Source organism: Urocitellus parryii, chromosome 15 (genome assembly GCF_045843805.1).
Source record: "Urocitellus parryii isolate mUroPar1 chromosome 15, mUroPar1.hap1, whole genome shotgun sequence".
NCBI classification, from domain to species: Eukaryota; Metazoa; Chordata; class Mammalia; order Rodentia; family Sciuridae; genus Urocitellus; species Urocitellus parryii.
Genome location: NC_135545.1, coordinates 54,444,575 through 54,459,856, shown reverse-complemented (window position 1 = coordinate 54,459,856; position 15,282 = coordinate 54,444,575). Strand labels below are relative to the sequence as shown.

At 49.7% G+C, this 15,282-nt stretch overlaps 1 protein-coding gene across 1 annotated transcript in view; it reads right to left on the bottom strand.

The window, feature by feature from the left end:
* Positions 1-14,674, bottom strand: part of Cdh13 (cadherin 13) — a 487,128-nt gene extending 472,454 nt beyond the window's left edge. Inside the window, exon 1 of the mRNA XM_077792829.1 lies at positions 14,507-14,674. Within this exon, the coding sequence (XP_077648955.1) occupies positions 14,507-14,551 (45 nt within the window). The 5' untranslated portion in view covers positions 14,552-14,674. The remainder of the gene's footprint in view (positions 1-14,506) is intronic.
* Between the last annotated feature and the right edge of the window lie 608 nt (positions 14,675-15,282).

Genomic DNA, 15,282 nt, shown 5'->3' with positions numbered 1-15,282 from the left:
TGCATTTTCTACCAGCACCCTGCCCCAGAGATGCTCCCCCAGATGGGAACAATCACCAGTGAGGAAAAGGTGGCTTTTTATAATTTAATTTTTTTATTTTTATTTTTATTTATTTAGTTTTGGCACTGGGTTTTGAACCCTGGGTGTTCTACCAGCCCTTTTTATTTTTTACTTCAAGATAGGGTCTCACTGAAGTGCTGCTGCTGGCTTTGAACTTGTGATCCTCCTGTCTCAGCCTCCTGAGTCGGTGGGATTACAGGTATGCACTACAGCACCCAGTTTACAGATAGCTCTTAATCCAGTTTACAAATCAGCAAAACAGAAGTGAAAAGCTCAGCCTTGGTTTCTAATAGGTCAAGTTAGAAGCTTAGACCACACAAGTTGCTTTTAATGGGCAAAACAAGCAGGAGAGCCGGTTGGCCAGCAACAGCAGGATTCAGCCCCAGAGAGCCTGGGTTAAGAAGTGGTCCTGCCCCTTCAAGCCCCAAATTTCTCAGTATCTTTCTGCCCCAGTTTTCTGATCTGTATTTGGGGGGTAGGGCCCTGTTATGGAGCAGCAGTGCTAAGGGAAGTGAAGAAGAGCCACTCGGCTCCTGGTGAGCACCTGTAGGTGTATGTGCTCAGGGTTGGAGCATGCAGGAGCCCTGAGCCTGGACTGCCTGAGACTGCCCTGCCTGGGTTGTTGTTTGTTTGTTTGTTTTGTTTACTAGCACCTTTATTGAGATGTAATTAGCATAATATGAAGTCCACCCTATTAAAATACACAATTTTTAGGTTTGGGTATATTCCTAGAACTGTTTGATCATCCTCACTATCGAATTCTAGAATGTTTTCATCCTCCCCAAAGATACCACATAACCATTAACAGCCACCCCCACTGTTTTCACCCCTGCATCAACCCCAGGCAGCTACTAGTCTGCTTTCTGCCTCTATGGCTTTGCCTGTGTCATGGAATCATACAACATGTGCCCTTTTGTATCTGGAATCATCTGAGTTTTCAATCTAATCCCCAAAGCTTCAAAGCTGTGTGATCTATATCCGGTCTCCTAGAGTTTCTCCATTTGTGAAACAAAATTAGAATCAGCAGATACCCCCCAGAATCCTTATGGGTACTAGGCATGCCAATTAATACATCAGAGTATTGGGATAGGAACTCACTCCTGGGCAGCACCACACAGACACCAGCCACCATTACTATACTGGAAATACTATGTTGCAGTTCCCTGTCCTAAAGCATCTGACCCATAGTGGGAATCCAAAGAGGAGTAGAACACAATAGAGGAAATAGGAAATAGCTCTCGCTCTCCTTAGTGCACAGCCTGGCAGGGAATGAACGATTAGGAGCCCAGCACAAATGAGTACAATGAAGTTTTATCATATGCACATTTAACTAATGTAAATCCAGTTCTGCCACCAAAAAAAGAGAAGGAAAAAGAACAATGTAAATACTGCAATTAAGTGCTGTAAAATTATATCTTGCATATATTCTTTATTATACAGTGTGCATTGCTACATGCATTAAACATTTTTCCATATTGATTACAGCAGAGGGTTGCATACACAAAACCATGCATATCGCACTTTAATGGGCAACTTAAAAGATTTCAAGGTTAATGACAACTGTATGCCTTAAACCCTGACTTTATAACCCAACCTTTGAGTAAAATTCAACTCTATTGTGTGTCAACAATAACAATTCAGAATTATTCCAGACGAATTAAATCAACAACAACAATTCAGAATTATTCTAGGAGGATTAAACTAAGCCTCAAGAAGCGCACTGAATTGGGCATGAGGCTGCATTGGCTCCAGCTGGCCAACACCCATTTGCCAAGCAACATTCCGATCTTCCTCAAGATCAGAATCTCATTGTAAAAATCAGCTGCGTGGGGTGATCATAAGGATGGGAGAGGGCGAATCATCTCTGCCCTGGATATCATTCCCACCAACAGGCAGCATAGGCCAGGGCTGGGGCCCTCCTGACCTGACGCAGCACGTCTCCCTGTCCATGTTTGCTATTGTCTGTTCCCGGCTGGAAGCATGCCAGGGCAGCTGCTGGGTCCATGCTGCTCCCTTCTGTATTCCCAGTACCCAGAGGGGTGTCTGCACCCAGTGGGCTCAGCCATGTCTGTCGATGAAAGGCGGAAGGAGTGAATGAGGGGAACTGCTCGGACGTTCCACTTTTCTCCCATATGCTGTCCCCCAAATACCCATAGTATATTCCTCTGATCTTGACTTATTTGTTAATTATTAAAAAGTAATGGGAATATAGCCCATGCCAGAGATGAAGCCCTCAGGTGGCATTCCAGGGCTTTGTCATAGTGGAACCATCTAGTAGGAAAGAGAACATCTGCAGTTAGGTGCTTGACCCAAACTGGAAGGTTTAAAACCCCAGGTACCACCACAACCCCTTCTGTTGTCGTTGGCTCTGCTGAGGACCTTTCTAACACCCATAACAGTGGCCAACCGTGTCTCACCCCTGCCCAGGGCATATCCTGGCAGTCTAAGCACACTCTGTGCCTCTCCATTTCTCTGCTCAGTGACCCTCCAAAGCCATGTTTCTCTCCATGACAGCAAAGGAAACCTAGGAGAGCCAATGGTGGCAGGGGTCACCCCCGAGCAACAGAAGATGGGACTGGTTATACAGACCCGAGCCACTGTCCTGCAGAGGGACCATTCTAAAATGGGTTTGGAGCCGTTCTTCCATGGGCCCCAGTGACAGTGGGCCTCAGGACAGTAGCCAGCCCAATGACACGTTCTTTATTGACTTATTGGCTTCCCTTTTTTCTGTCTCACTCTCCACTCGCTCACTTCCAGGCTTAGGGACCATCTTCAAGTGAGCCCCCAGTGCTCAAGCTTTTCTCCAACACTGCCTGTGGGAACACAACCCAAGGTGCAGGGCCTGACCCAAATACCTTTGGGGATCAAGAAAACCTTAAGAGTTACAGGCCAGTTAATTACTCCAAAAGCTAAATTTTGACATAGTTTAGAGCTGGTCTCAAAACTATTGTCTCTAGTTAACTACCAACATCCTTTGCTTGAAGTGAATACAAACAATCCAGTGATAGGTGACCACAAAGTAATAACAATGCTCATGGCAACAAAGGCCAGAGATGATGTCAGTCTCCTCTCCTGGCCTCAGCCCTATCCTTCCTTATCCTATTTGTCCAGCTGGTGAGGTGGCCGATGGTTTAGATCAGGGGTCAGCAAATGATAGTATAAGGGCCAAATCCAGCTCCAGCTACTTTTTTAAATAAAGTGTTATTGGAACCGAGCATGACCCATCTACTTATGTATGTCTGTGGTGGCAAGAATGGCAATGTATTTATCATACAGCCCTTTGCAAAACGATGACCGACCCCTGGTTTAAATCACGGGATTTCCAAGAGGAAAATTACAACAACAAAAAATAAAGAATGGGCAAAGGTTGACCAACACCACTTCATAATTAAGGACAAAAATGTTCTCTATTTATTGACAGCTTCATTTCACAAATGGCAGGGCATTTCCTAAGAGGTAGGAAGGCCATTGTATCAAAACAAACATCCTAAGGCAGGGTGATGGGCACGCTCAGGACAACTTTCTATCTCATTTGAAAGTTGTCTCATAGCACTGTCACTGCAAAAAAAAAAAAAATCATATTTACTTCTTGTTTCTGCCTTTCCCCTGTTAGAATGTAGGCTCCATGAGGGCCATCAGGAAACTACTGCTGCCTTCCTGGGGTAGTTACTGCTTTTTTGCGGAATAGTTGTTCAATGAATGCCTCAGCCGAATATGGAATGAACAGAGCTGGTGCACAGATGTGATCATCCTGAGAGGTGCAAAGGCAAGGCCACCACGGGAGGACCTGGCACATGGGACCATGGGGAGTGGGCACGAGGAGAGTGTCCACCATGGGAATGGACTCCACAAGGGTGGAGAAAGTTCTGCAGCTCTGTGGCCAGCATGTGCCACGGTGCTGGGTGAACAGCTGTCTGCAGGTGAACAGCTGCCCTGACTGAAGGCACTTAAATTAAAAAAAAAAAAAAGAAAGAAATTTCAAGTTAGATTCAATCCTGTAGCAATGCACCATAGATGCGTGTGTCTCAATATGGTCACAGGCTGTACATTCCTCTCTTCTTATGGACCAGGAAAGCAGTCAGAACCTACAAACAGCAGACTGCAGGAAGCACTGGCCTAGATGTCAAGCTCCTCCACACCCTGGGGAGAGCACTACCCAGAAGCTGGGCACTGTGCTGGGCAGGTGACTGCAGGAATTGCCTGTGGGTTTGTAGCTACAGAAGAGCTACGCCCACTCTGGGTCCTGGCCCCTGCAGCCACTCTTACCTGAGATAGCTGTTCTTGCTAGGGTCAACACCCAGTGTGGGTGGGTTGTTGGTCACAAGCAGACTCCAAGACAAAGAACACAAAGACCCTGGGCTAATGCATTTCTGAAGGCTGCAACCATTTACCCAGGCAGAAGGGCCAGGGCCCAGGTCCTCCTTTAGAGATCGGGAACTTGGGGCCGGGGCCGTGGCTCAGTGGTAGAAGGCTTGCCTGGCATACACAAGGCCCTAGGATTCATCCGTGGCACCACACTCACAAAAAAAGATTGAAAGCCCAGAAACTCAAAAACTGAGGCTATCCCAAGCTGCCACATTGACTACAAGAGAATTGTTAGGTAAGTAGGGAGGGGCAGGTGCTGAGACATTGGCACTTGGTATTCGGCAGGCAGGCATGGACAGATAGCATCCACACACTGCCAAAATGTAGAGGCAAATGGACAGCACTGGGGTCAAACCCTGGTCCCAGTCCTCATGGCTGAGTGACCTTGGACAAATGACTCAGACACTCACATCTTCTTATCACCTACAAAATTGAGATAAGGATAGTGACCCCTTAGCTGTAGTGAGGATTTGAGATGATGTGTGCAACTGTTACCTAGCAGCCGCAGTGAATCCTAGTTACTGGGGTCTTTTAAATAATATTAATAAGTTCTTAAGGCCATAGTATATACACATGTACTTGCATGCATGCACGCACAGACACAGAGTGCCCTAATAAAGTCCCTAGAACCAGCCACTGGGCAAATACATCCAGAAGATAAGACCTCACCAGATCTAATGATTTGCTGAGGCACAAAGTCCCCACCACAACAATCTTTGGGGACCTACCCATAAGGGAACTTCCCAAGAGAACAAACTTCTTTTTTAATGTCTGTGCACATTCAAACACAAAGTCATCTTGTCTCTTGAGTTAGTCAGATCCTAAAGGCAGGGCCTGAGGACAACTTCAGACTCTCAATTTCCTGGGAGCACAGTGTGGGCAAGTTAACACAACCAACGTGTCTTCGGCACCTAGCAGATGTCAGTCGCTCACTTTTACTCAGTCCTCACAAAATCCTGCCCTCCCCTTCTTACTTGTTTAAACATAGGAGGGAACAGCAGGGGGGAAGTGAGGTCACTTAAGGGAGGCCACACTGCATGCAAATGGCTGGGCTGGGAATCAAGCTCACTTCTCAAGGCTGGAGTCTCCCAGCTCTGCCAAGCAGCCCCCCTCTGCATCCCCGCGGAGCCCGACTCTGCTGCACTCACTCCTGGCCAAGGGCAGGGCTGTTGGGTTCGTCCATGGATTCCCACAGAGCACCATTCTTGGTGCCTGGTGGGTATTCAAAATTGGGGAAAGAGAGATGGAGAGAAGGGAATGAGGTCTCACCAGCTCCTTCCTTCCATCTAGTTCAGCAACTACTATTTGCTGTTGTAACAATTACTGAATTTATAATTATTTCAACTATTTATTTCCTTGCTTCTTACCAGGCTATGAGCACCAGGGTAGCAGGGATCCTGTCCACTGTGTTACCTCTGCGTCCCCTAAGGGCCTCTGTGAGGGTTGAGTGAAGGACTGAAACATCGGGGACAATCTGTCCACACCCATGACGGGGTTCACATCCCTGACCACACTTGCTCCTTCTGTGATCTGAGGCCAGTTCCTTTAGCTCCCCAGCTTCTTTACCTGCTGAAAGGAGACCACAGTACCCATCTCTCCAAGTCTAAAATAGCTGGTGGAGAGCCTGAAATATGGTACTCAGTAAATCACTTCCTGGAGGAAATAGGGAGAAAAGAAGAGGAACAGCACAGGAGAGCAGGATAGACAAGTTCAGAATCTGTGGGACCATGGAACGCAATGATACTATTAACTAACTGCAAAATATGCACAATACCCATGAAGGCAACTAAGTTGCACCCTCTGTTTTCACACATGAAACTTCATTCAGTGACTGAGTTTTCATGGGGGCCCACCGCATAGCCGTGGAATCCTGAGAGAGAACCCATTTCCCTGAAGGTGATCATGACCTTGGTCACCTGTGAGCATAAACCCAGCATATTAGGTCTCTCTGCACCTTAACCCCTTTATCCATCTGAACCTCAAGATAAGCTGGTCCATTTTGCAGATGAGATCACTAAAGCTGCTCTGTGGAGGTCACAGTGTGGGTGAGAGGCAGGCTGGAAAGAGGGGCCAACCATTCATGGTGTGAAGCGGCCAGTTAGTACCAATTTGCAAGAGTACATTGTTAAAATATTAGGGAATTTTTAGGTTAGTAGGTTTCAATTGCCCCCAGCAGGAGCATTTACACCATAGAAATTGGCAAACACGACGAGTCATGTGGTTGTGTCTTGGTTTGGGTTTGGTGTGGTTTTGTTTTCTAGAGAGAGAGCTGGTTGTTGAACATTTGCCAGCACACCTCTGCCTGGCACCCAGTTCAATATTCTGCTACCAGGCTCAGAAGTGTACATGTCAGCAACACTGTCCCCAGCACCCTGAGAGGAAGGCTTGTTAGCATTCACAAAGTGATTGCGGAAAGCAGTGGATCATTATTTGCTTCATGTAAGAAATATTTCCAGTGCTGCTGATTGAATGTTCAAGAAACGATTAAAGGGCTTGGCAATGTTTCTCTCAAATATATTTTGCATGAAAAGTCTCTGAGATTGGTTAATTACAGAGGCTGTGCATAGGTCAGTCTGGGCAAGGGCATTTTCAGGCCCCCAGAGTACCCATCTGGATGCAGGCATAAACTGGTTCTGTTGACTACAGGCCTCTCCCAGGAGCCTGGCGAACACTCTCACAGGCCCTCAGCCCACCTGGGCTGCTTACTTGGGTAAGTGGCTCCAGCCTCCTTCCAAGTGGAAGAGCCAGATTCAAGCATCCTGAGGGCCTCCTCACCATCCCCTCCCATCTTCAAACCAGCTACGCTCTAGCCCTGGCAGGGGCTCCACTAAACATCTCCCATGGCCTGGCAGGATGCTTCTGCCCAGCTGCACCGTCACTGCAGAGTCTAGGCTCCCCTAGACTCCAGCTAAGGCCTAGGCTGGCTTCTCCCTTCTATTGATACTCTTATTCCAACCCATTGGCTGCATTGTAACCTGGGTGACCTTTTCAAAGTGGAAATTGGATCATGTCACTCTACACCCTCCCGCTGTGGCCTTCAATGGGTGTCCATCACTCTGGGACAACACCAAAGTCCTTGCAGTGGCCAACAGAGACCTAGCACCTCGGGCCACCCCTCACACGATTCCCTGGGTTGAGCTGTCTCCTCACCCAGCCTGTGCTTCTGCCTGAGGGCCCCTCCCCCACCCCCCACCCCGGATTGGGCCCCTGTCTGTACATCCCATCAGTGTATCAGAGAAGTGTCTGGGCCCTTCGTCTGGATCTGATGCCTTTCCTATGTTCACTCATTTGCTCGAGTAAGCTCAGTGCCCATCATTTGCCAGGCACTGTTCTGGGCCCTGGGGATACAGAAGTGAACAATTTAGACAACATGCCACACAGAGCGTATGTTCAGTCGGGGGGAAAGACAAAGAGCAGACAAGCCCAACACGCAGAATGCGCGGCCTCGCACCAGCGTTTCCTGCCTCCGCAGCGGTTGTCTTGGTTTTAAATTATTCATTAATTGATATTGATCCCCCTGCCAGGCTGAGCCCCAAGAGAGGAGAGACTGAGTCTGCCTTATCAGCAGCTGGACCCTGAACACACTGATGGTACCTGGAACATAGTAGGTCCTCCACAAATATCATCGAGATTTATTGAAGCCTTATGGTCTGAATTTCTCTGAAGTCAAGTTGCTTGTGTGCTGGGGCCAGGAAGGGACAATCCCCAAGGGCTGAACCCCTAACCCACCCCTTTGATAAATCTTCCTATAGCCTGTTTGATTGTAATTTTGAGTTAGACCAGGGGCCAGCTAAGTTTTTCTGTAAAGGTCCAGATAGTAAATATTTTAAGCTTTGGGGGCCAGACAGTCTCACTGTGTTGTTAGGCACAAAGCAGCCATAACAATTATATAAACGAATGGGTGTGGCTCTGATCCGGTGGGACTATTTATAAAAACAGGCTGCAGGCAGGGACCAGCCCCAGGCCATGACTTTCAGCCTCTGCATTAGATGACCCCAGGTGTCCCACAGCCATGGCAGTGAAGGCTGAACCTTTTGGCCTAACTCAGATACTGGTTCTGGGCTGGGGTCCAGCAACTTCCTGCAGACCCCTGCATCCACCCTCGGAGGGACAGAGAGATTGTCACAGAAACTCAAGCTTCAGGCGTTTGTAGCCATCTTCTCCTTCCAGCAGCATACAGCATGGAGAAGCAGTTCCCTCCCACCTCGGAGGCAAGAGACACTGGCCTACAGGCCCTGCGAGGCAGAGATGAAGGCTGCCACATTCCTCTGAAGGTCCCCAGGCTCCTGCAGAGGCTGAGCTCATTTCCGGGCCCTGCCCAGGCATGTGGCAGGCTGCTGTCAGCTGAGCAGCTGCCACCCTCCACCCCAGCCCGTCCTGAGTCAGCCTGGAGACACAGGGTCTTTGTGCCTCTGCAGCAGACCAGGGGACACTCCTTGGTGTCTTTGAAATGAGACATAACATGTCAAAACGTGCCTGTTGCTAATATTAATTTTCAAGAATTTGACTTCTGTTGGCAACTAGCAGCAGAAAAACAATCACCTTTTTCTGGATGTGCATGCAGATCCATTTGCCCTGATCTTTGGGGCCTGTAGCGTGGAAAACAAGTGTTATCTGGGGCTCACCTGCTGGAATGGATGAGGCAGACAGATTAGTCCAGTGTTTATAAAGCCAAAGAGCATTAATTGCAGCATTAAGGCTGTCAGTGGAACCACAGCATGTGCTAACTTAACAACAGATACAAAAACATCACAGGAACACACTGGAGGTGACAGCACCCTGTGCATAAGAGTGCTAGGTGACAAAGCTATGATGAAACATCCTCCTGCAGTGACAAATGCTGTGTATAGTTCAGTCCTACCATGGCCCCTGCAAGGCTAAGCAGACTAAGTTCCTGTGAAGTTCTGATTAAGCCCATCATGTGGTAAGCCACACTCTTGCAATGACAATGCCAGGGTGTCACCATGCCCCACGGGTAGCCATGCTCTTGGTAGAACACTATACAGTGGGCAGGAGGGCCTCTATATCACATCATCCCCAAGGTCCCTCCACTGCTGGCAACCCTCTAATGCCCCAGGGCTTGCACTGACCCCAAGCTGCAGAGTGTCGCTTGTCCATGGGTAACTATTGCATGAGAAGCAATGGCCTGGTGCTATTAGTCCCAGGGAAAGGGCAGTCTCTTGGCTGTGTTCTTCCAAAGCACACATCAATGTAGTTCAATCACAGGAACTGAAAGGAGTCCAGCCCCTTCCTTTCAAAGAATCTATCACTGAGAATTTAACTGCATCAATTCGATCAAGCCTCATCACTTATGAAAGTAGAGGTCCAAACTCAAATGGCAATAGGTTCAAGTGGGCAAATTCAGTGAGTACAGCGGGCCAGGGTCCTTGGGAGTGGTGGGGACTGTGCAAAATACAGAGGCATGTTCTGCCTAAAGGGGGCAGAAGCTCCAGCCCCATAAGGCCCTGTGGGAGCGCAGCCCTAGGGCTGCCTGACCTCCTGACTGGTTAAGAAGTGTGAGAGACCTGGAGTATTTTGTTTTGTCTTGCTTTGTTTTAATGTATAATTTCCTACTTTTCAAGTAAGATACCTCCATGGGCTAAAATTGACCTGTGACCACTACTCTGCAACCTCTGCCCAGAAGTCAGAGTTGCAGAGTTGAGATAGATTTGCAGCAAGCAGAGACTGAAGGCCCCTCTGCTAAGCCAAAGGGTGGCCACACTCACAGTCCTGCTGGGTTGGCACTTCAGGTTGGAAGTGGGTCTCCTCCTTCCCTAACCCTAGGATATGGCCACCATCATTGCCTACTGAAGGTGCAAGGAACCCTATGTTCAGCCAGTCCCTGTGTCTATGGAGGAGACAGGCCACTGGAAATTGTATTGGCAGTGTCCCTCGGGAGGCCAGATTCTTGCAGGCGTGTGGACACCTTGCTGACAGCTAAATGGAAACAAGGCCCAAACCACTGGTCACTTGATTCGATTCTGTCTAACTGATTATTGTAATTGGATGACAGACAGGTATTTCCTGGCGCCCTGGCTCAGGACTCCCTCTCCTGGGTAGTAACCGACTGGGGAAGATTGTCTCCTTCACAGGGAGAGCTGTGCCTGTCTCTGTGCTGCTCAAGGAATAAAACCAGATCCAACCAAAGCCAAATGCCAGGAAATCTCAGAACTTCCTCACATTTCACACTGCATTGTCTACAAAGGTCTTTGAAATCTCCCAGCTCTAATGCTCTAAGGAGATGCAGCATTGAAGGGCCAATAGAACACAGCCAACCATCCTAGGGAAAAGGAAAGAAGGAAGGGAAGGCGCCCAGTGGAAAATGACAGGACTTCTCATCTGGGGGAGTTTATGGCAAATAATCCGGAAAAAGGAGAATAGTTTTATTTTGATGGAGCTGCTACGTGAAGTTCTTTAAAATATAAACTGTAGATTCAGAATTTTGAAATGCTGTGGATGGAGCCCTCTTCTGGAGAAAATTTTCAACAGGTATTAAAACAAAATCAAAACACCCGTGCACGCACACACACACGTGCGCGCACTAAAATTCTTTGGGCTATTTAGATGATGACTTTCACACAGGTGTGAATTGAATCCATAGTTTATTTTTTTCTTATCTCTCACAAAATACAAATTATCTGAACTCCCCCAAACAACTGTACTTTGGGGAGGAAAGAAAAGAAGAATGTCTTCAAGAACCTAGCCATGCTTTCACCTACGGAGAGAACTTCAGGTTGAGGGTCAATTTACACATCCATATGCTGATACTTTCAGATAATGCAGTTAGTGGGCACGTTGGTGTGTTGACAACTTCACTGTGACACGCAGCATATACTTATACAAGGAAATCGATTTTACTTAAGGGAAAACCCAGGGGCTAAAGATAGGAAGAGGGAGAAGGGAGGGGCAGAGTAAGGGAGATCAGCTAGGAGAACTCTGAGGCTTCCAGCATAGACTGAAGAATTCCACAAATCCAAATCACATATTAGCCCTGCAGTTTATTGAATCTCTTTTGGGACTTGCTTTAAAAAAAAAAAAATGTTCAGACATGTGAACTCTGCCACTTTGATTCCTTTGGTCACTTGCATCTCCGTTTCCCCAGTGCTTTTGAAATCTTCAAAGCTGCCGCGTGGTGAAGACAGAGGATGGGCAGTAAGTGCTCTCCCCAACTCCCAGTCCTGTCACCCCACCAGGAAGCTTCTGCACACCAACACCACTCTTGAAACACAACACGAGAAGATGCGGAGTCTCATTTAAAATCCTGAAAATCAACATTCTGACTCCAAGAGAAACTCCCCACTTTAACTCAAAATCTCAGAATTCCATGAATGTTTTTTAGTCACTCCGCAGTGACTGCTCTCCAAACCTGAACCACTCCCTAAAATCCTGATTCTTGGGGGATTACTCATGCATTGTTAGGACTTTGGGTTACTTGTAAGTGCTACCCGATGGGAGCCAGAGGAACTGCATTTTACAGTGGAATTTCTAGCTCATGCCTCTTAATTTGTTTCACATTCATTATTGGAGCGAGATTCCAGAGGCCACTTCTGGGATGGGCTTTCCCAAAACACCCCAGGGAAGAGGTGACTGTTTTCCAACTTTGCCAGCTTCCAGCCATTGTTGCTTCCAGCTCCTCAATCCCTGCCCAGCACCAAAACCTACAGCCCAGCCAATAAGCCTTCAGAGACCAACGGTGGAAAAACACACGGGCCTGCCCGAGCACCACCAGGGCAGAGTGACTAATTTGCTTTATTACATTGTTTTCCCCCTTCTTCTGTTTTCTCTTTGCCTCGGGAAAGTTTTGTTTTTGCTTGTTGACTCAAAGCTTCCAAGGCTTTCCCTGCTTCTCTGTATGGCACACAGAGTGCTGCACTCGAACCTTTTGCTGGCAAACTCAATTGCAAGGAGATTTCCCTGTGAGGTACTATGCCACCAGGACAGGATACCAATGACTGTCCTAATGTGGACATTTGCTGATTATGCCTAACAATCAAAGAGAAAGGAACCCCTCTAGACAGGTGATTCAGTCCCCTTCTAAAGCAACTGAGTGAGGCTTTGGAGCCCACCAGCCAGGGCCCTGGGTGAGTACATCCACCTGCTGCTTTGCAAAGGGCACCATGCACCTAGCCCCTAGTCTCAGGGAACTATCACGCAATGTCTTGCTCTAAAGAAGCCAAAAGGGGAGGACTGTAAAGTCCTGGATAAGGCTGTGGTAAGTGTCCCAGGGTGACCAGCCTTGTGCAAATGCATTACCTAGGGCATCCTGTTGAATGCAACCCTATCCACCCAACAGTCCCAGGAAGAAGGTAGATTATCTCACTACAGAGAACCTGGAAGCTCAGAGAGGCTAAGCAACTTGCCCAGGGTGGTACCACTAGCATATGGCAGAAAGGAACCCTCTGAATCACTCTGTCTGAGGCATGCTCTGAGCCACCTTGCTAACTGGGATATATGTACAATATATAGCTTTAGGGACAGTTAAGAGTCCAGGAAGTCTGGAAAACTGGTACACAGCCAGGTATAGGATCCATGGCAGGAATGAATGCTACAGGGAGCCCACAAACATCAGCCACCAAAGCCTTGGAAGAAGAGGAGCTTAAACTGGGCAGTCTGAACAGTGTGACCCAGTGACCAGGGGAGAAGTCAGTGGCAGGAGAGTGGCTCAACAGCCAGGCACCCTACTCTGCACCCTGGCAGGGCCATCCGCAGCCACCCACTCCTCCTGTGAGTCGTTTCCATGGTCATTGCATTCCTGGGAGGCTGGCCCATTTCCCAAGTCATACCCCAACACTGACCCATCATGGTCCCCCCTTAAAAGCTGCACTAGATCTTCTCATACCAGCCAATCCCTGCTGGGACCCTGGCTTCCTTCTCAGCCCCAAGTGCACCCGTGGGCCTCCTCCTCTGCCAAGCTCCACACCCATTTCTGCACCCCGCGGCGCACCTTTCCACTCCTTCCTCCCAGGCTGGCCCTGCCCTTGTCTTACCCACCCACTTGTAGGCTGCCAGCTCACTCTAAGTCCCAGAGGCAACCAGGGCCGTTGGGGACTGGGTAGGGGTGCTCTGAAAAAACAGAGGTCCCTGAGTAGGGCTGGGTGTGCCCCTTGGCCACCAGACCCCCGGGCCTGGCTGGAGTACCGCTTTCCTGCACACAAAACTTCCCGAGACAGGAGACGCAGAGGCGATTGTGATTGCGGAGGGCCCTGTCTCCTGGTCCCCTCCTAAGCGGCAAGCCCTGCTCCCGCCGCAGCTCAGGGAGGGTTAACAGGCAGCTGCAGCCCGGGTGGGCAAGGCTTGAACTTTTCTCTGCGCTGCGCCCGCCCGCCCGCCCGGGGAAGGCAACAGAGGCGGCCGCCTGGGCTTGGCCGGAGCTCCAGCTGGCTGGACAATGGGGGCGCGGGGGGCTGGGGCCTGCGCCCTGGCGGGGGACGCGCCCAGGCCCTTCCGGGCCCGGGGTCTGAGACCCAAAGGACCCCGATGCGGGCGCGGCCAGCGCCGGCGCCTTTGAGCGACAGCAGCAGCCGGGCTGCGGCTCTGGGCTGGCTGGAGGTGCCTTCCAGCTCGCCGCGGGCTGGGCGAGGGGACCGGAGCCCCGAGAAGTCGGCGATGCCAGCTCGGCCTCTCCAGCCCGGCAGCCGACAATCCGGACCCAAGCGGCGCTTGGGCGGCTTGGCGCTGGTCAGGGGGAAGCACGACTCGCTAGAGTCGCTTCCAAGTGTCTTTCTCCAGTGCACGAGCCTCCTCCTCCGGAGGCGAACCAAAGTTACCCCAGTTGATGTAGGCGAGAATGTCGCCCGGGCTTGCAAAAAAAGGGACCCGGAGCGCACTCATTCTTTCCCGAAACGTACACACACACACACACACACACACACACACAGAGGCAAGGCGGAGTGGGAGGCCAGGGCCGCTAGGATCCGTGAGGATGGGGATGACCTCCCTTCCGAGCCCGGGTCTGCCTTCACTGCCGCGCCCGGAGCCCCCAGACCCCCGAACGCCCCCTCGCCGGAACCGCGCTGGGCGAGCAGAATGCAGAGACCGGTGCCCAGCGCCCGGGCTCCTCTTCCCGGCTCCTCTTCCCTACCTGGGACAGCAGAACGCACAGGACGAGCGGAGTTCTCGGCTGCATTTTGCCCGACTAGAAGCGCCCGGCGGCGTTTTCATTCATGCACGCGGCTGCACTGAGCATATTTTCCGTGGGAGCCAGGCTTTGAGGAGAGGCTGTGCCTCGCCAGCCAGCCAACTTCCCAAATAGATCAGCGGCAGCATCACGAAAGCATTGGGTAGAGGCTGATGACCAGGACCAATGGCTTTACAAGACGGATTCCTTCATAAAGCTCCCTCGCTTTGCATGGCAGATACAGGCGAGCACCTCGCGAAGAGTGAGCCCCTCGCAGGAGGCAGCACGTTTGCTTTTTTTGGACTGTGGGGACCCAGCCTCACAAATCACGCTGGGGATGCCAGCCGATTCCACTTTGCCAGAGAATGGAATTGCACCAGGGACCGGTGGCCACTTCCAGCCTGGTGCAAAAAGATTCTCTTTATTAAAATGTTAATAAGATCCACTTTATTTTCAATAAATCACATAAAATGACCCCAGCAGTTCCAGCCCTGTCTACACCAGGGAAACCTTGGCAGTGGATTTCTTTTCCTCTTTTTCTTTTCTCTCTCCCCCACCCCAAATGTGGCCCAAGCCATGATGGTGTCTGGTGTTTCCCTGCCATCTCACAAATCACAAAGAGGACAGATCAATTCTAGCTTGCAGGAAAAATCCATCAAGGGGCAATAGATTTTATTAACTACTCAGGTGAGAGTCTGACCGGCTGCCTACTCCACAAATGTGCATCTGGCACCAAAGCT